This window comes from Xenopus laevis, chromosome 3L (genome assembly GCF_017654675.1).
Source record: "Xenopus laevis strain J_2021 chromosome 3L, Xenopus_laevis_v10.1, whole genome shotgun sequence".
Taxonomy (NCBI): domain Eukaryota; kingdom Metazoa; phylum Chordata; class Amphibia; order Anura; family Pipidae; genus Xenopus; species Xenopus laevis.
Window position 1 is genome coordinate 111,444,670 of NC_054375.1, and position 21,210 is coordinate 111,465,879.

Here is a 21,210-nt window from a genome sequence, read left to right on the forward strand (position 1 = left end):
TTTGGTTCGGTATGTGGCCGATTCTTTCGCGGAAGGATTTGGGGTTTGGCCGAATCAAAAATAGTGGATTTGGTGCATCCCTACATGTAATAAACAATAAAATAATGTCTTCTCATTGTTTTTAATCAGGCTCAATAAGTGATATCTTTATATTTTAGGGACCAGACTCATGAATGAGAACATTTTATTTCATGGTTTATCAAGTGAAAATTTATGGGTGAGATTTAATTTGAAAACATTTTCTGCAAATTCAGTCCCAGTTTTGTTTCCCACATACTTCAATAGAGTTTTCATGTGATAAACAGTAAGATAAGTTTTTCTCATTGAATTGTGTTTGGCTCTATAGGCAAATCTGGAATTGAATTGGAGATGTGCTTTTCTCATCAAATTTAATCTGACCCTATGTCTGATGGAAAAATAATTGTAAGGCAGCACTACTTGTATATATAATATAAATATATAAATATGTATATAGTAAAATAATATAAATAAAGTGTATTTTCTCATGATGTGTATGGAAGTAACATTTATGAGGCAATCGTATGTTTGATAAGGAAGTTGATTTGCAGAAATTCTAGAATAATATAATACATAATTAATTATGATTGTGTTTTTATATTTTACGTAGTATAGAATAATAATTCTGCAACATTGCAGGAGAAAAAAAGTCCCATGGATGAGAAGAGCTGTGTCTGTTTTTATTTTAGCAGAAAAAAATAGGGCACGGGTGTCACAGAAGCCATGCAGAGAAGAGAAATATACCCTATATTTAGATGTTGGAACTGTCAATATGGGATTTAAAGCTAAGTGGTTAATGGCATTTTAACAATCAGTAGTTGTCTGGCTCTCACAGAACAACATTGTTTTCAAATTGGTTATGAATTTAAAAAAGATTTCCAGCTTTTGGTTTGCAGCCATTATGTTTCCACATATTTCATCTGTTAGCAAAGTGCCCTTTAGTTCACTGGAATGAAAACTCCTATGCAAATGACTTTTATATTTAACCATTATCTGAGATTCCGTTGTGTGTGCATGTGTGTCTACGTACTGTATACATATACTGTATATGGCCCCCCTATAGTGTATAAAGTCTGCTAGGAAAGTATTTAGAACCATGACCAATTCTCACATATTCTTGAATAACAAATCCTACTTTGTTTTCTGTAATACAGCACTTTTATTTCAGAGGACTGTAACTCAAAATTAACATTCTTAATTTGACATAAAAATCATAAGAAGGATTAAAAAAAAAAACCCTGAAATGTGCTGCTTGCATATGTATTCAACCCACAGACATGATGTCTACTAATGTGTAATAGAGCTAAAGCTTAAGTGTTTTAGAGCAGGAATAACAGTTTTTAGTGTTTTAGGGTAGGTACATAAGCATATTGTTCAGGAGTGATTTTGTCTCATTCTTCCAGACAGATTTTCTAAAAACTTGTAAAGGAGACATATAGTATATGTAAAAAAAACTTTTGTAGGAAATAATGAGTTATATATGGTGCTGGTTTTACTTGCAGCTAAAAAATAATATTAATCTTCAAATATGCCCCCTTTATTGGAGCTTCCTATAGATTTGCTACAATCGCAGTCCATGTTTCAAATGATGGGTGGGCGTGTCCTAAATGTCTCTGCCAGAAGCACAATAGGAAGTGGGCAGCCAATCACAGCCCTGCAGTGACACAAACAAAAGACAGGGTTCAGTTCCCCATGAGGCCAGCCTAGTGCTGATTGGTTTCTATCCTATAATGCAGTGTGCCAAGTGGCTCCACTGCACAGCCAGAGAATTCGGTGGGCAATAAGTGGAACAAATGGGCAGTACTAGTTAGGTTAGCACGTTCCTCCTATAGTAAGAGTAGTGTAATGCACTGGAAGAATCTTGTTTTTACACAATATATAAAGGATCAGTAACATCAAAAACATTTTTTAAAAAGTTTGTTAGTATACATCGAAAAAAAAACCACCAAGACAAATTCAGCTTTAAAATCGCAAAGTCTTTATTAAGAAATCGCAAAGTCTTTATTAAGAAATAACTTACGGAAACTCCACTTCGCTCCTCTTCAGAAAGCGATCGGGCTATCCATTGTGCGGCACTCGATTTCTCCTCCCTGCCTTCCTTATAGGAGATAGCCAGGGAGGCTAAATCGAGAGCCGCACAATGGATCGTCGCCATGTCGCCTTTTCTGAAGAGGAGCGGAAGCAGAGTTTCGGTAAGTTAATTCTTAATAAAGGCTTTGCGATTTTAAAGAATTGGTTTAGAATTACCATTCATTCTCCTTTAAACTGTAAGAGGATGCTTAAAACAGATGTGATTGTTTCAGGTTTAGTAGGTTGTTGCCCTACTGCCATGCTTTGGAACAATTATATAGGTCAGGCTTGGTTGCCCAACAGGAGAAGGAGAAGCCATTAACTTTGAGAGAATTTCAAAATTAGTTATCCTTTGCAGTAGTTGTAACGTGGAAGGCTGATAAATATTGTATTGTTTATAAAGGACCCTGGCTACAGAATTGTTGGCATGGGAAAACATCATGAAAGACCAGTTGTAGATGAGTGCAACATGGAAGAAATACAGACAAATATCAAGAGGAGAGCTATCCAAATGCAAGGTCTGCTGGCTAAATATGGCCATCAGTCCCACTAACTTGTTTGAATGGCATAATAATTTTATTAGGACCTGACTCTGGATGAAGCATGCGGAATAGTGCATAAATATTTTACTGCACTTAAAAAGTAGAAGAATAGGGTCACATACCTCCAGCAGAGCTCCAAGGGCTTGGAGAACCTTAGCTAAATTACTCTGAAGATGCTTGAGTACCCTATCCACTATTAATTTTCTTTAGCCCTTCCGTTACTGTTATCTGTTCATTGCGTTGACAGGCAAAATACAAACACTACTTTCATTTCTTCAAACGTAAACCAGATCTAGGAAGTAGAGAAGATTCACTACATTTATCAAACGCTTCTCAGGCTATCCTAGCTGGATACATTTTCTAAGATGCATTTCTAGGGCTTAATTGGATTAAGATGACTCAAAATATGGAGAACCAACCCTAAATTAAATCAATGCATAGCTATCCTTCTTGGAAAGTGTGGGATAAAGTGGAAAGTCATCAGATGGCAATCATTTCAAATAAAGAGAAAGTTATTCTTTAGCTCTGTAGATCCACTGAATTTTTAAAAAAAGTTTAACAAAAATTGTCTGAAGGGATCACTCCTCTAGGCCCTTAGCACCAAGGGTGGGTTGATCCTCGCAGTCCTTTAAACCATTTCCTGCAGACATCCACATCCCATTCACTCGCCTCATATTCATACTTCCTCATAAATAAAACAGATGCTGTAACTGAACTTGCCTAATAGGGACTGAAAAAGAGAGAGAGGTATTATAAGAAAAATATATAGAATAATTAATTTTCTAAATTTATGCCAGTGCACTTATAAAGCAAATAATGTTTACCTCCTACGGGGTTAAGCATCAGCTGATTCAATGGGGAAAAATAAAACTGGCAGGCCAATAAAAACACATTGTGATGCTTCAAATACCAGTTGGATTAGTGAACCAATTGGCAAGGGAAGTGCATTTCCCTTCAAACCCCAGTTTTATGTTTTTTTAAGCTTTTAAGGAAATCGTTGAAAAATGCTTGTGTCTCTGTAAAAAATGTGTTTGTAGATTGAACGTTTGACTTTCTGACAAAAAAGCGTTCCCTGTATCAGCAGGACCTGGTTATGCCTCCCTCCCAAAAAAAACCATATAATACTTTTCACTATGTAGAGGTGTAAATATGTGTAACATGAGACTATTGAGATATATAGCTAATATAAGTTGCATTCCTCTCTTTTCCCTTAACAGGGCACTGACCTGAGCTGCTATCATTTCCATATAGAAAAAATGTACCTGCGTGTATGGATATATATATATATATATATATATATATATATATATATATATATATATATATATATATATCATCCTTTAATCACAACTGGTTCAGTGGCTTAGAGCATCAATATCTATGCAAAGAAAAAAACGTATTTACTGATTTGGTAGAAAACATTTTCAACTGCTTTCTGCATCATGGAGAAACCTGTAATTACCTGTAATTGTCTACTGATAGAAAAAATATTTTAACCTACATGTAAAAAATAATACAGGTGTGGGATTCCCTATCATTATCCAAGTGTTACGATATGATAAGAAATAAAGTTAACCCCCCCCCCAACATGTTCTTTTGTTCTTTCATTATCTGGAGCTTAATCTATACCTTTCATGTACATTCCCAATAAGACTTATAGATTTGGATCTTTACCTACTATACATAGACCTGGTCACACTCCTGTCTTGGCTCCTGTAATTGTATCTACCATTTAATGTGAGAAAGTAAGGTCTGAACCTCTACCCTGCTTTTTTCCTTCTCTTTCATTTTATTTCTTATGTTGTTGTATCTTGTTTAATATAACATTTTAAAAATAAAATATATTTTAAGAAATAATGAAAATTTAAAGGGTTTCCACCTTTTTAAAATGTTGATTACCAGCCAGTGGGTGGCAGCAATGAAAGGGGTGGGTTGTGATATAAAAGGGAGGGTAACAATGACAAAACAAGGCAAGCCAAAGGTGTGCGGACGGGTGGAGATCAGGGTATAGAGTGGATCTTGGAATTAAAAAGTAAGATCAGGCACTTAAGGGGGTAGATATAGATAGTACCCGGAGAGCACACTTTGTCTTTAAAATCTCATATCTTCATTTGCAGAAAAATCGTGCACAATAGATATCTATATCTACTTGGAAATTTCTAGCACTCCGGCACGGGGATTGCACCCTGATGAGAAGCATTTACACACGGATTCATACACCATGGACAACCTTATATTGATATCCACTTAAGGGGGCAGACTAGGAGCTCAATTTAAGATTATTACAAATTCACCAACCAGGTGGCAACACTAAACCCAATATGCTCAATGTGACAACAAAGTTACCAACTATGACATGGCTATAAATATGTCCTGAGCCAGTAGCCAGAATAAGTCTCTTATGCCATCACAGAAAATAAACATCTACTACTCTGTTCTGTAAACTGAAAATACAAACACTGCCCTACACTCTTGTATTAATGAAAGAAAAGTCTAGTGGAAGAACAGTATGTTGCCTATTACAGAACAGAGAAAGGAAGTAGCGGTTAGACTTAATAACTATCATTTATCATTATTTTGCCTATTAAATGTAAAAAGGTGGCCTTGCTGGAATATACACATGTAAAAATAAAATCTATTATTAGCTTATTTTCAGCTATTAAGTATATGTCTGCTTAAGATCAGGCACTTGTGTTTTCTTCACAGTATGGATTTCATAAAATACCGGGGAAAATTAAATCATTAATAATTCCCTGTTAGAGGACTGTTTCTTGTCACATGGTGACAGCCATGAAGTAATAACTCCTTCCTCTCACGAGATGGCTTTGTATTCATGCACTCTGGGTATTGGAAGGAAGGGCACAATTAGAAATAATTAAGCCACTTAATTTCTATCAAAATACATACAGTTTCTAGCTGTGTCCATGTTCTTTCAAGGTTAGGAAGATTTTGAAGCAATTTAGATATAATTATAATTGAAATAAAGGAACTTGAGCCAATTAAGCTACTAGCTTAGGTAAAGGTATACAGAGGTAGGGATAAAAGTAAAGGTGTGCAAGCATGAAGGATCGATCATTCTGCTGTGTGTATTCTCCTGGCAGTATATTTTTATATTTGGCCAACAAAGGGATCTCAGTGTAATCAGCAGTATGCTTAATTTTCAGTTAGTGGGATCCATTTAATTAGCATAGTAAACTTCACTCTTTGTCTAAAAACTAAACAGTCTTTAGACAAAGGGTCCTGAAGCCCCTATAGAAATACACTGGCATATAATAATACTGCTAGCAGACAAAAAAACAGTGGGATTGGGGCCATAACTGAGGTTAAACAGTTTAATAATTGCATTTAACTTATATGTCTTTGTGTGGAACCTCAGATGACTCTTCTATGTTTTTATCGATGCAGAAACAACATCAAAATGCTTTACTCTTCTTTCCTGAAAGTCAAAATTGCTGAGCACTCACTCCCATATAAATCATTTATTGACAGTTTAAATCCCATGTTCCACTCTGGAACAAAGTAAATTAAATCTAAAATGCTCAGTAATTTTTTTTTACTAAGCAGTAAGCATTGTTATGACTTGTTAAAATGTAATGATCATTGACAAATTGAGCCCTTCGTATGTACAGTTAGTGATGGGCGAATTTATTTGCCAGGCGCAAATTCGCCGCCAGCGAAAAAACGGGCGCCGGCGTCAAAAACGAGACGCCGGCGCCATTTCGCAAATTTTTCGCCGCTTCGCGGAAAATTCGCAAATTTTTCAGCGAAACAGCACAAATTCGCCCTACACTATGTACAGTATATTTTTCAAAGATTAAAGCAAAAAGACAGCCCTGAGCATTATTAGAATATGGTTAATATATGGCACAGCTATATTAAATGTTTCTTATTTTTCAGACGTCAAGAATCACCCGTTCTGATGATGATAAAGATAATGGCTGGGATGCCTGGGGCACATGGAGCGACTGTTCTCGTACCTGTGGAGGAGGAGCATCCTATTCTTTGCGCCGATGTCTGAATGGCAGGTAATTATTGCTTGTATCTATGCTACTGTCGTAAAAAGGTGATTTTTCTGTCAAAATAGCAATTGTCTCTTGTTAGCAATGTCAACATCAAACTAAAAATATATTAAGCTGTTGCTGTGCTATTATCTTGTGGACTTGCTGCATTTGCATAGATCAAAAATAAACCTGCAAATATAGAATCTACTGCACTAGATGCTATGCTGCCAGCACATAAATGGTTGAAGCTGAACTTCCCATTTGAAGAGAAGTTTTAGTCTTTCAAATGCAGGGAGGATATTGGATAAAGAGAAGCTAACTATCCGGGAAGATATTGTTAAATATGAAATGCTGTAAGAATCACCTAAATGGGAAAGAAGAAAATACCAAATACCACAAACCCTCACATTAAATTTGAAAGCAGTCTGCATTTTATTAAAGGAGAGACAGAAGCTTTCATATGTTTTCCTTTACGGAATCACCGATTTGTGGGATTACAGAAATATTTTGATAAGTGAAAAATAAATGGCTGAGTGTGTTTTGGTATAGAACGGCCTATAATGTGTTTTCTAAGCCTTTCATTTCTTTGAAATTCTAAATGCCTAAAGACTGATCAATCTAGCAAATGACTATTGTCTTTGCTTTGAAATAAGTTCTGCTGCAAGTGTACACTTAAAGGAAGAAAGCCTCACAAATGTATGTTTTCTCCTTTTATGTTTTGGAGTTTCCTTTGCCAGTTCAATCCTGGTCCTTCAAATAGAAAATATTGTAAATTACAGGAAATATACACCCTGCTTAAAACTAGGGTTAGTCTTCCATTTGTTTTCTCTCTACTACATGACTACTAATGGTAGCTATCATTTCCTTTAAGTTGACTTGTTAAAACCGTTAATACTTTACATCATTGACCTCCAACAATGATATGAACCCCACTCCTCTTCTCAGAGGTACTTATCCCTTTTCCTATTCCATATTGTCCTCATTTAGCAGAAGCTCCTTCTGAAGACTGTAATACATGGTGTCTCTACCATCAAGGTAGAAAGCATATGAGATCTAGAGGCTAATCATTATTTCTTTATACAGGTATGGGACCTGTTATCCAAAATACTTCTGACCTGGGATTCTCTGGATAACGGATCTTTCCATACTTTGGATCTTCATACCTTAAGTCTACTAGAAAATCTTGTAAACATTAATTAAACCAAATAGACAGAAACTGGAGCACATTCCTTGATCTACAGAATGATCTATCCTAATAAATATATATATATATATATATATATATATATATATAATAATAATTCCGAATGTACCCACACTCTGTTCACTTGTATATTCTTGTGGGTGCTTGGTCAATAATACATATAGAAAAGTTCAAGATGGACCAGCACACCAATATCTTCAATCACCAATATTTTATTGCATGATTAAAGGATGATAAAGGCCCTAATGTGGGCCGAAACGTTGGATGCACAGTGATGTTGCAATAAAATATTGGTGATTGAAGATATTGGTGTGCTGGTCCATCTTGAACTTTCATAAATATATATATACAGTATATATATATATATATATATATATAGTTTATACAGGAGCAGGGACCAGCTCCATGTTGTAGCTCCCACCCTTCCCAGCTATAGTCAGGTGATCCCACTGGTGTCTAATAAAAGGGCAGCCAAGTTTGGGAGTTTTGCTTTGAAAGCAGCTAGTAAGTTGCAGGTAAAACTTAGTCCCTTTGTAAAATGTATGATGAAGCAATTGAATCCTTAATGAATTAGATGAAAATTGAGCGTAGGACTGGCCAGATATGGGATGACTTTGACGTAGTTGACCAGCTTAAATATATTGCAATATATGGACAAACAATCCCTGTTTTGTTTAAAGGGTAATGCATTTTTCAGTAGCAGTATGCACAAAATGTCGCTGTCTTAAATATATTGATAATGGGTTGAGTGCAGAGGACTCTTGCATATATATATATATATATATATATATATATATATATACACTGTATAATGCTTTGCAAAATTATTTCTCTCTTAGTCGAATTCTGTCAATTTAATGTGTAACAAATCATACACTGAAATCTTGTTCTCTCTGATTATTTTAATCACTGAAACTCAATTAATTTTATAAATAAACATTGTTTTATGTGGCAATAGTCTTCAAAAATAAAAACGTGAAATATACTTATTCCAACCCCACAGTTTAATTTTTTAAAGCCACCTATTGAAGCAATGTCTAAGTACAGTGTGCATCGGTTTGGGACCTGTTAATCAGAATGCTTGGAACCTGGGGTCTTCCGTATAAGGGGCTTTCCGTAATTTGAATCTCCATGCCTTAAGTCTCCTAAAAATCTAATCTTTTAAACGTTTGAATTATTTAAATGAATTGGACTCTATGGGAGATGTCCTTTCCATAGTTTGGAGCTTTCTGAATAACGGTTTTCCGGATAACATATCCTATACCTTTACTGACTTGGCATTTTATTTGGGAGAGGATTTTGGCCCATTTTGCTCGGCAGATTTACTGCAGGTTGTTCAGGTTAGTCGGATGATTCCTAGGCACGTTTTCAAAGAGTCTTAGATGGACTGAGATCAGGCCATTACTGGTTAATTGTAGGTCACTATTTTGTTATTGAGCTGGATCATTGGGATTGCTTCCCTGTTAAAATATGAATTTTGTCCCAAGTTTCAATATTGAAACTGTATTTTTTCTTACAGTATTTACCAGAATTCTACTTCATTTATTATTTTATTTATTTTATAAGATGCCCATCCTTGGTGATAGAAAGCAGACCCACAAGATGATGCTACTACCACCTTAGTTCACTCTGGAAATCTATGACATTTTTAAAAATCAAGGTCACTGAGAAGATGTGGCATTACTTGAAAACTGAGGTGCACAAACCTGAACAATTTGAAGCAAATCTGCCTTGAAAACTGGGCCAAAATCACTCCTGAACAGATGCACAGCTAATACATACTTATCCCAAAAGACTTGTTATTGTAAAAGTGTCTCTACAGAACTCAAAAGTTATGCAAACAGCATTAATGTCAAAAATGGACATTAAAGTCAATGGTCGTTTTTTCTTTTGGTGACTTTTTTGTCTCTACGACAATTTTCAAAAACAGAAAAATATCCCAAAACTCTATAATAAAGTTAAAAAGCTAGTTTTTATTCAACATTAAGTAAAAAGAATAGGCATAGAGACCAACTAATCATAGGCTTGCCTATGAATAAGTACCAGAGGGTATGAAATGCGTAAGGCGGAATACCAGTTGATCTGTATGCCTATTTTTTTTAATGTAATGTTAAATAAAAACTAGCTTTTTAACGTTATTATAGAGTTTTGGGATATTTTTCTGTTTTTGATATAAGCTGGGGGCTATATCCCTGTAACTATGGCCTTTCGACAGGTCTTCTAAATTGCAGCATTTAATTGTGATCTTTTCTTTTTTGGATATTTTCACAGTAGATTTTTGCAAATCCATGCCTGGCAAAAAAATTAGCTCATCACTATTTTTCACTTACCGGTATTATAAAAGTTAAAGCAATTGTATCACTGTTCATTTTTTATAATATATACGTTAAGGCTGTTTAATGTGAAACAGAAGTTTGATCATTGTTACATTGGTCTAAACATCTCTTATATTCTGTTGCAGGAGCTGCGAAGGTCGGAATATACGATACAAAACATGCAGCAATAATGTAAGTCTAGCATGAATTATTAATTTCCTTTCTTTTACTGACTTTAAGTTCCAGAATCTAAACTTGGAGCGATTCCGCTAGCCTGATTTCTTCTCTGCCTTCCTCCTTTGCGCCGTTTGAATGTTGCCTTAATTGACAACACGAGGCTTTGAACTAACACTTCCAACTCTCTGTCTCCTAAGCAGGAGTCTTCCTGCCAGGCTGTGATTCAGAAAGTTTTATGTGTATCATAAGGAAGTTGCACTTCACAGAGGATTTAAAGAGAAATATTTTTTACCTGAAAGTAGCCAAATTAATAAAAAAAAAATTTAGTCTAAAAGAGACAGTTACGTTCATTAAAATGAAGGGATTTCCTGACAGAAACCCAATACATGTATTATTTAATTTGAGTAAATGTAGAATAATTTTTGTTATGAACATGCTCCATCTGTTTTTATCTTCCTATAACACAATACTGGCCTCCTGTGGACAAAATCTGGAAGAAAATAGTTATTTTTCCTATTCAGGTCAGCTGAGAGAGACAAAAGACAAACTGCCGAGGAAATAGCTGGATAAAGAAAATGATTGGGAACCATTTCACTTACAAAATTTTACAAGTTGTTTTAAGAAATCCATTACAGGTGTTCAGAACATTTTTTAAAGGTTAAAAAAAAGTCCCCAACAAACTTTTGTGTGCAGGTTTGTGTGCTTGCTTTGGGCTTCTGTATGAGTACAACAGCTCAGTGCTAATTTGAGGATAAAATTAACATCTGCCCTTTTATAATAAATATGTCTTTCCCATAGGAATAGGGGATGGAACCTGGGAAAGTTAGCTTTTCTCTAGCAAACAGACTCCTAAGATGCCCCACTGGTAAAGCACAGTTGTATAAAAGGGATGGGACAAGTCACCATCTTTCTCTTGGATCCCCTTAATGATATTGCTATGTAGTCTTCCCTTTATCAGGGTGAGGGCTGCTTTTTTTGTTACTGAATTAAGTTTCCAGCAAAGAATAATCATATACAGTATGTAGGGGCCCATAGAATTAAATTTCCCAATTGTCCTTAGAAGCACCGGTTTGCAACCTATGCCCTGTGGGAGGGAGGCTTCCATCTATTGGCCCCTGGGATCTGCCTTAAGACTGTATAAGGGGAGGGAGCACATGGCTTGCTCTAGGACTCTATCCTGGCACGAGGTGAATCTGACAAAGGGCCTTAGGTAGACTTAGGCCTCAGTATAGGAGGTGCGCTCAGTAAAGTGGTCCAGTCGACCCTTACCCAAGCCCTTCATAAGTTGGGGGACAGGGATGATAGTGGATAATAAAAATATGTTTAGCATGCTAGAAGTTGTTAGCTTGATAGGTCAGCCAGCATGAATAGCATCATCTCCAACAAGGATGCACTCTTCCAGGTGATACTCTGCCTAAAGTGATGGGACACTCACCTGGTAAGGGACTCAGACTGGTATCTACTCAGTGGGGCTTTCACTGGAGGGGGTCCAGATCACTAAATGGTATATCTGGTGAACTTAAACTAACTTAAACTAATTATTAAGAGAATTTACTAGCACATGTCTTAAAGCATTCGCTCTGTGCCCAGCATGGCGGGTCGGCATCCTTCCAAACTATGAGGGGTTTCTGTGCTTGCAAAAGTTATTGATTACCAGCAATGTTTATATAACTTAAACTGTACCCATCTACCTTTAGGTTCTGGTGTATTCTGTTTTGTAATTGCCGCTGCTACTATACACTATACCACTTTGTGTGTGTTGGATATATATTTGCCTACCCAAGAGCTACAGAGTGAAAGTGTTGTACCACAGTGGGTAGTGCATTCCATCTTGAAAGCTTACTAGCTTCATGCCCCAGGCACTTAGGGGGTTATTTATCAAAAGTTGTATGTAAGAGTTTTTTATACATTGAATGAACTAGAATGAACTCACAACTTGTATGGTATTTTATTTAAAGGGGAACTATCGCGAAAATGAAAATCTAATAGAAGCTTCAGCATACTGAAACTTATAGAAGCTTTCTAAATACAATCAATTAAATATACTACATTATTTCTGAAATAATCAAGTTTATATTCACTATTCCTCTTTCAGCATCTGTATCTCTTCAATCTGTCTTCTTGTAGCAGTTGGGAGTCAGATATTGTTAGATCCAATATATCTTATAGGGGGGGCTTCCTTTCCTGGCAGATGTATTAAAGCTTACTCAAATAACTAATTCCAGTAAAAACAAAATAACTGCCTTTTTCACAAATTCTGCATGTAGAGAGACATAGGGGCAAATTTACTTAAGGTCGAATATCGAGGGTTAATATCGAAGTCGAAGGATTTAGAGCTATTCTTTCGATCGAACGAAAAATCGAATGATTACGATTCGAATGATTACGATTGAACGATTTTTGTCCGACCAAAAAAAGCTAGCAAAGCCTATGGGGACCTTCCCCATAGGCTAACATTGACTTCAGTAGCTTTTAGGTGGTGAACTAGGGGGTCAAAGTTTTTTGTTAAAGAGACAGTACTTCAACTATCAAATGGTCGAATAGTCGAACGATTTTTAGTTTGAATCCTTCGATTCAAAGTCGTAGTCGTAGTCGTAGTCGAAGTAGCCCAAAAAACACTTCGAAATTCAAAGTTTTTTTACTTCGAATCCTTCACTAGAGCTTGATGAATCGGCCCCTTAAGGTATGACGATCCTAAATACTGAAAGATCCGTTATCAGGAAAACCCCAGGTCCCGAGCATTCTGGATAACAGATCTCATACCTGTAGAATGAAAGTTCCCCTTACTTCTGAGAACTTATATTATGATACAGTCATTGTATTGAGGATTCAGTGATCATAAGGTAATTACATATAAAAAATACTGATATCACTGATTTGCTGTGCTCTTGAACTAATATGTCTCTGTGGTTCAGGAGTACTGTTATGCTATAACAGCCGATTCACCAAGGGTCGAATATCGAGGGTTAATTAACCCTCGATATTCGACTGGGAATTAAAATCCTTCGACTTCGAATATCGAAGTCGAAGGATTTAGCGCAGATAGTACGATCGAACGATCAAAGGATTATTCCTTCGATCGAACAATTAAATCATTCGAATCGTTCGATTCGAAGGATTTTAATCCAACAATCGAAGGAATATCCTTTGATCAAAAAAACTTAGGAAAGCCTATGGGGTCCTTCCGCATAGGCTAACATTGAGTTCGGTAGCTTTTAGATGGCGAACTAGGGGGTCGAAGTTTTTTTTAAAGAGACAGTACTTCGATTATCGAATGGTCGAATAGTCGAACGATTTTTAGCTCGAATCGTTCATTTCGAAGTCGAAGGTCGAAGTAGCCCATTCAATGGTCGAAGTAGCCAAAAAAACATTCGAAATTCGAAGTTTTTTTCCTCTATTCCTTCACTCGAGTTCACTCGACCTGGGGTTTTCCTGATAACGGATCTTTCAGTATTTAGGATCGTCATACCTTAAGGGGCCGATTCATCAAGCTCGAGTGAAGGATTCGAAGTAAAAAAACTTCGAATTTCGAAGTGTTTTTTGGGCTACTTCGACCATCGAATGGGCTACTTCGACTACGACTACGACTTCGAATCGAAAGATTCGAACTAAAAATCGTTCGACTATTCGACCATTCGATAATCGAAGTACTGTCTCTTTAAAAAAAAAACTTCGACCCCCTAGTTCGGCAGATAAAAGCTACCGAAGTCAATGTTAGCCAATGGGGAAGGTCCCCATAGGCTTGCCTAAGTTTTTTTGATCGAAGGATATTCCTTCGATCGTTGGATTAAAATCCTTCGAATCGTTCGATTCGAAGGATTTAATCGTTCGATCGAAGGAATAATCCTTCGATCGTTCGATCGTAGCATTTGCGCTAGATCCTTCGACTTCGATATTCGAAGTCGAAGGATTTCAATTCCTAGTCGAATATCGAGGGTTAATTAACCCTCGATATTCGACCCTTGATGAATCGGCCCCTAAGTCTACTATAAAATCATGTAAACTTTAAATAAACCCAATAGGCTGGTTTTGCCTCCAATAAGGATCAAGTACAAAGTACTGTTTTATTATTACAGAGAAAAGGGAAATCATTTTTAAAAATGTGGATTATTGAAGTCTATGGGAGATGGCCATTCCATAATTTGGATCTTTCCGCATAATGAGTTTCTGGATAACAGATCCCATACCTGTACTTACAGCACTGCGTCATGCCCTTGGACATTTTCATCACAATCAGGGTATTATTTAATTGTCATTGTCCAAACCTTGGAAGTTATAAACACTTTGGGGCAGATTCACTAACTTCGAGTGAAGGATTCGAATGAAAAAAATTCGAATTTCGAAGTATTTTTTGGGTACTTCGACCATCGAATTGGTTAAATTCGTTCGAATTCGAACGAAATCGAACGATTCGAAGTAAAAATCGTTCGACTATTCGACCATTCGATAGTCGAAGTACTTTCCCTTTAAAAAAACTTCGACCCCCTACTTCGGCAGATAAAACCTACCGAAGTCAATGTTAGCCTATGGGGAAGGTCCCCATAGGCTTGCTAACCTTTTTTTGATCGAAGGATTTTCCTTCGATCGTTGGATTAAAATCGTTCGAATCGTTCGATTCGAAGGATTTAATCGTTCGATCGAACGAAAAATCCTTCGATCGATCGATCGCAGGATTAGCGCTAAATCCTTCGACTTCGATATTCGAAGGATTTCAATTCGAGGGTCGAATTTCGAAGTATTTTTAACTTCGAAATTCGACCCTTAGTGAATCTGCCCCTCAGTGATGGCAATTACATCTTTTTTATAGATGGGAATGGATATAAATTGCATAGAATATCTCTATTATGTCGGTTTTTTTTGCAAACCACAATTCATAAAGTTATTTTTTTTTTTTGCGTTATGGTCATGTTTTATATTGTTTATATAGCATTGTAAAGCTATGATGCATATTAAAACCTTTCAGATAAACCTTTAGGATAAACTTTATAAAAGACTACTTGGGCCCATTCCATACCCAAAGTTTATATGTGTATGTTTTTATGCTAGGCTTCAATCCAGAGGCTTTCATGTGGGAGAGGAATGGAGCGCTCCATCATAACAGCAGACATAATCATTTGGGGCCTTTGTTATCAAGCGCTGTCAGAGGAAACATTATTTTTATATGGGGTACTCCACATGATATATTTAATATATAATATATATATATGATTTATATATGATTATATAGTATAATAATATTTTATATATATATATATATATTCTAATATATATTATTTACATTGAGCACTTCTTTTACAATACCAGGGTGTCAGTGAAAATATAAATATAGATCAATAAAAAAAGCACCATATTTTCAGTTTTTACACAACTGAAAAAAATACATTCATTGAATTAATCCTACTTTTCGGACCCAAAATATAACTTTCCTCAGAGACAAAGAAAGGGTATTTGTCCATGAAGGAGGTCACATTTAGAGGCATATTTATCATGCTGTGTAAAACAGTGGAGAAAAGCATCACCAGTGATGTTTCCCATAGTAACCAGAAGATCTTTGCTTTTATTTTCTAATTTGTAGGTGACTGTTTAAATCTAATTGCTGATTGGATGCTATGGGCAACATCACTGGTGATGCTTTTCTTCACTGATTTACACTGCATGATAAATTGGCCCCTTAGTATACAAAACATTGGACTAATTCAATGAATTTCTCTATCCTGAAAGTGGTTCTACCTATCAATCCACCTGTCCCTTTATAGATATGTCTCAAGGATGCCTTACGACAAAAAGACAAACGTGTCAATTCCAGATATCCAGAGATAATTCTGTATGAGTTGAATCTATATATATATATATATATATATATATATATATATATATATATATATATATATATATATATATATATATATATATATATATATATATATTAGAATCACAATACATGCATATAAAAACACATTATACTGATTATTCTTGCCTGGCCTGGAACAACAAAGTTCTGGCCTACTGACTGAAGAAAATGTAACATATATACAGCACCTCCTGCAGGCTGAATCTTGTATAACAGAAGCTTTTTTGTATTATTCTAACAGTGCAGTATCAGGTATCTATCTAAACATATTTACAAGTGGTTTGTTATAAGGTAATAGAATGAAAGGCAATGTTTTCCAATTCTAAGCATCTTTTCAGTTGGTCTTCATTTTTTTAGTATAGTTTTTGAATTATTTGCCTTGTTCTTCTGACCCTTTCCAACTTTCAAATGGGGGTCACTGACCCCACCTAAAACAAATGCTCAATAGGGCTAAACATTTATTGTTATTGCTACTTTTTATTACTCTTTCTATTCATGCCCTCTCTTATTTATATTCTAGTCTCTCGTTCAAATTAATGCATGGTTGCTAGGGTAATTTGGATCTTAGAAACCAGATTGCCAGAAATAACTCAAAAAACACAAATAATAAAAGTTGAAAAACAATTGCAAATTTCACACTCTATGTCATACTTAAAGTTAATTTAAAGGAGAACAACCCATTTAAGTGAAATATGTAGATGGAGACAGCACAGTGATTTCCTTCCGCTATCATGGGGCTGTTGTCTGAGTCCTGCCAGCATGCTGTATGTAAGGCTATTGGAAAACCAGGAGTAACTGCTCTAAATCTGTAGAATTGTCTTATGGACTGTTGGAATTTCCTTCATTTTACATACCCATATAAAAGTGGGCTTGTATATACCTGAGGCTTGTCATACTTAAGTTGCTAGTAGTTATGAACAGTGAGAAAAAAGATATGCACGTGCATGTATTTTATAGCCACTGCGTTTTTTCAGAAAAGTAGAGGCAATAGCAATTGTATTTGTTTCTCTGGTTAAACAGACATGGGGGTGCATAACTCCCCTTAAGATAAAATTCCCAAAAAGTCATGTTTTGGATTGAATCCTCTTTAATTTGGACCGTATACAGGAGACGTTGTTTATCTCCAGGCTAGAAACTCAGGAGACAGTTGTATTATTTGTTATTAATTGCAGTCTTTTCCATTCTAATCTGTTCTAAACAACATTAACACATTTTTTTGTATATGCAGCAATTTTTTTCTCTGCAGACTGAAAATAGCTATCTTGTCTGTTATGTAGCGCTATTATATGATTGTTATAAGGTTACTTATAAAAAGGGTTGCAGGAGCATAGTGTAGTATAGTATATGTATAACAGGGCTAGATGATGCTGTCAATTAAAGTACAGGTATGGGATCCATTAGCCAGAAACCCGTTATCCAGAAAACTAGGAATTACAGAAAGGTCGGCTCCCATATACTCCATTTTAAAAATTATCTCCTTTTTCCCTATACAAATAAAACAGTACCTTGTACTTGATCCAGACTAAGATTAATAATCCTTTAAGAATAATTAATCCTTATTGGAGGCAACCCAACCCAATATGTGTATTAAATATTTACATGATTTTCTAGTAGACTTAAGGTATGAAGATCCAAATTATGGAAATATCTGTTATCCAGAAAACCCCAGGTCCCAAGCATCCTGGATAATAGGACCCATACCTGTATTTGTAGTCTAATGCTTTACCTCCTACAACCCTACTAATAGCAATAATGTTCTACTAGTCTAGGTCTCTAAAAACTCTATGTTTAACCCTGTGACCCAAACCTGTTATTAGGTTGGCACTCTCCCATTCATCATGTGTAGGGATGGGCAAATTTTTTCGCCTTGTTTCGCCGTGAAATTGACGCCCATAGACTTGTATGGCGTCGTACGACAAAAAAAAAAGACGTGCATCAAAAAAAAAATTTGGCGAGCAACAAAATTTTTTTTCATAGTCTTTAATGGGTGTCGGCGTCATTTCGCCAGCGGCGAATTTTTGACGAAACGGGTCAAATTCAGCTATCCCTAATCATGTGGGCTTATTGCCCCTATTATTCTTTCTTGTACTTGGCTCCCAAAGAAAATTACACTGTGCAGTCCTGGACTGGGACTTAAAACAGGCCCTGACATTTCACAGGGTACGGAGAGGCCCATATAGCCCCACACAGAGTGCCGTAACTACCCTCCGCCAGCCCCCCGCCTGCAAAAAAAGGATCAGAGGCTCCCTGACAACATGGTGCAAACTTTTAATATAGGAAAGCGGCTTGGAAGGTAGGGATTTCTAACACTATAGAGGAAGCAGACCCCCTTTTGTTATAATTATGCCAGTGCCCACTTACAGCAGCCCATCCTGACCCTGCATACGCATTTGCTCATGCTTTTGTGCATTTGTGTGTGTGTATTCGTGCTAGAGAATAAATGTATAAATTCCACTGGGGCAGAGACTTATATGACTAACGAATTATTCCTGCATAATGTGTGTTGTCAATCTATAAATAAAGGATAAAAATAAACTAAAAAATAAACCCAGGATTTCTCTAGGAAGACGTACATAAACATCTCAAATTAAGGGAAAACATGCATGGAAGTACAACTGATTATTCACATTTTCACTGCTGACAGACTACTGCAAGTTGCAAGGATTCTGGGATAAATTACATTACGTGCCCTTGTAACCCATGAACTCCTGAGCCTTGTATCAGCAGGCATGATCAGATTATTACTGCATTATCCTTATCCCCCCAATCATGTTAACAGACTATTCCACTTAAAATGACTCCCACATCTGCTAGTACTAGAGTTAATGAATGTGCAGATGTCATTTATATTCATACAACATCAAGGAGCTTGTGTAGAGCAAGCCGCTTTTTATTTCTTTGTCACACATGCTTACAGTTTGCAAATGTTTCCATAATGTTATAGAATTTAAAGGGATACTGTCATGGGAAAAACATTTTCAAAATGAATCAGTTAATAGTGCTGCTCCAGCAGAATTCTGCGCTGAAATCCATTTCTCAAAAAAGAGCAAACAGGTTTTTTTATATTCAATTTTGAAATCTGACATGGGGCTAGACATATTGTCAATTTCCCAGCTGCCCCAAGTCATGTGACTTGTGCTCTGATAAACTTCGATCACTCTTTACTGCTGTACTGCAAGTTGGAGTGATATCACCCCCTTCCCTTTCCACCCAGCAGCCTAACAACAGAACAATGGGAAGTTAACCAGATAGCAGCTCCCTAACACAAGATAACAGCTGCCTTGTATATCTAAGAACAGCACTCAATAGTAAAAACACATGTCCCACTGAGACACATTCAGTTACATTGAGAAGGAAAAACAGCAGCCTGCCCGAAAGCATTTCTTCCCTAAAGTGCAGGCACAAGTCACATGACTGGGGGCAGCTGGGAAATTGAAAAAATGTCTAGCCCCATGTCAGATTTCAAAATTGAATATAAAAAAATCTGTTTGCTCTTATGAGAAATGGATTTCAGTGCAGAATTCTGCTGGAGTAGCACTATTAACTGATGCATTTTGAAAAAAACATGTTTTCTGATGACAGGATCCCTTTAAAGTTGCTTTCAATTGTTTTGCCTAATATGTAGCAGTTTCGGGAAGGAAACCATTTTGCTTGAATACATGATAAGCGTAAAAACTTTAATACTACAATATTTAAAAAATGAGATCAATATGGTGGAATATTTCAAATTCACAGTGAAAAGTTTGCTCCATTTCTAGTAACCGGCTGGTGGTAATTAGTCTGCTATTTGAAAGCAAATATTTGTGTAGGTTTTTTGCGATACTAAACTATAAAGAAATATAAATACATATCTTGTTGAGTTGGTCCTCAACAAACTTGATAGCATGTACTGCACATCAGTATTAAATAATATGGGGAACTACTGCGGTCTGTGCTGCACAATAGTTACTCCATGTGTTTAAAATATCACTGCCCCTTTAATTAGATAAGAAAAGTGCTTTCCGTGTGCCTTTATTTTCATAGGATTATGTTCCACAACTTGCATGGGAGAAGACCTTTTGTCTTACCCAGTTGAACTCGTCTTTCCACATCCTGGCTTCCATCTGGTAGATAAACAGTTACAGCACATTAATTATCTCCTGGCTGAGAAACAGACACCTGCATTAAGCTGACTTATAACATTACTTAAATATAACATAACTGGTTAGTGTTGGGATACAGCTTAAATTACCAGCTAGAAGGTTGGTGGAGATCTGACCGTTCTTTATTCTGACTTTTCCAAAGGAATAAAGACAATGTATTCCAGATGTCTACACATGTACTTGGTAGTTAAATAGGCCACTGCAACCATTCTCCAGTCTCAATTTAAAATACATTTTACCTCTTAGTTTACTGGTGTGTAAAGCCATCAAGATAAAACCTTCACATTCATTGCTCCTTTCTTTTGTTGATTCCAGTAATCTTGTGGTTTTCCCGTTGTTTCCAGTTTATCAAGGTGGTTCTCAATTACATGTAGTTCTTAAGAGTATTAGGGACCTTAATTTAATGGCCTACATGTAAATTGGTTGTCTATGGGCAGATTTACTTGTGGGCGAGAATTCGCTAGCGTTACTTCGGCTATGCAAGCAAATCAAATTGAAGAAGCGCTAGCGTTCAATTCTGCCTAGTGCAACTTCGCTAGAGGTCTTGTGCTCAGGCTAATTTGCATACGGCTGTAAATTTAAAGTTGAATGCACGTCTTTATGTTACATGCGTCATCTAGTTCATTACATTTACACTAATAACTACACATGCCAAGGGAACCTTAATAAAGTCAATTAAGTTGTTATAATGCCCTACACAAAAGCCCAGTGTATAATAATGTTCCCAAATGTTATAAAATGTATGGGGGAAATCTGTTACACAAAGAAAATTTTTAAACACTTTTGCAGCCTATCACCCTGAAAAAAGGAAAAGACACCAGCGTTTTTTGGTTTTTCCACTCCAAAAATATGATGTAAGTAACAGAAAATTGAGGAAGTTCTATGCACTC

At 36.2% G+C, this 21,210-nt stretch overlaps 1 protein-coding gene across 2 annotated transcripts in view; it reads left to right on the top strand.

The window, feature by feature from the left end:
* Positions 1 to 21,210, top strand: part of adamtsl3.L (ADAMTS like 3 L homeolog) — a 262,968-nt gene that overhangs the window by 127,266 nt on the left and 114,492 nt on the right. For both annotated transcript variants that reach the window (XM_018253141.2, XM_041586805.1), the window contains exons 4-5: positions 6,528 to 6,655; positions 10,297 to 10,342. In XM_018253141.2, the coding sequence (XP_018108630.1) occupies positions 6,528 to 6,655; positions 10,297 to 10,342 (174 nt within the window). The remainder of the gene's footprint in view (positions 1 to 6,527; positions 6,656 to 10,296; positions 10,343 to 21,210) is intronic.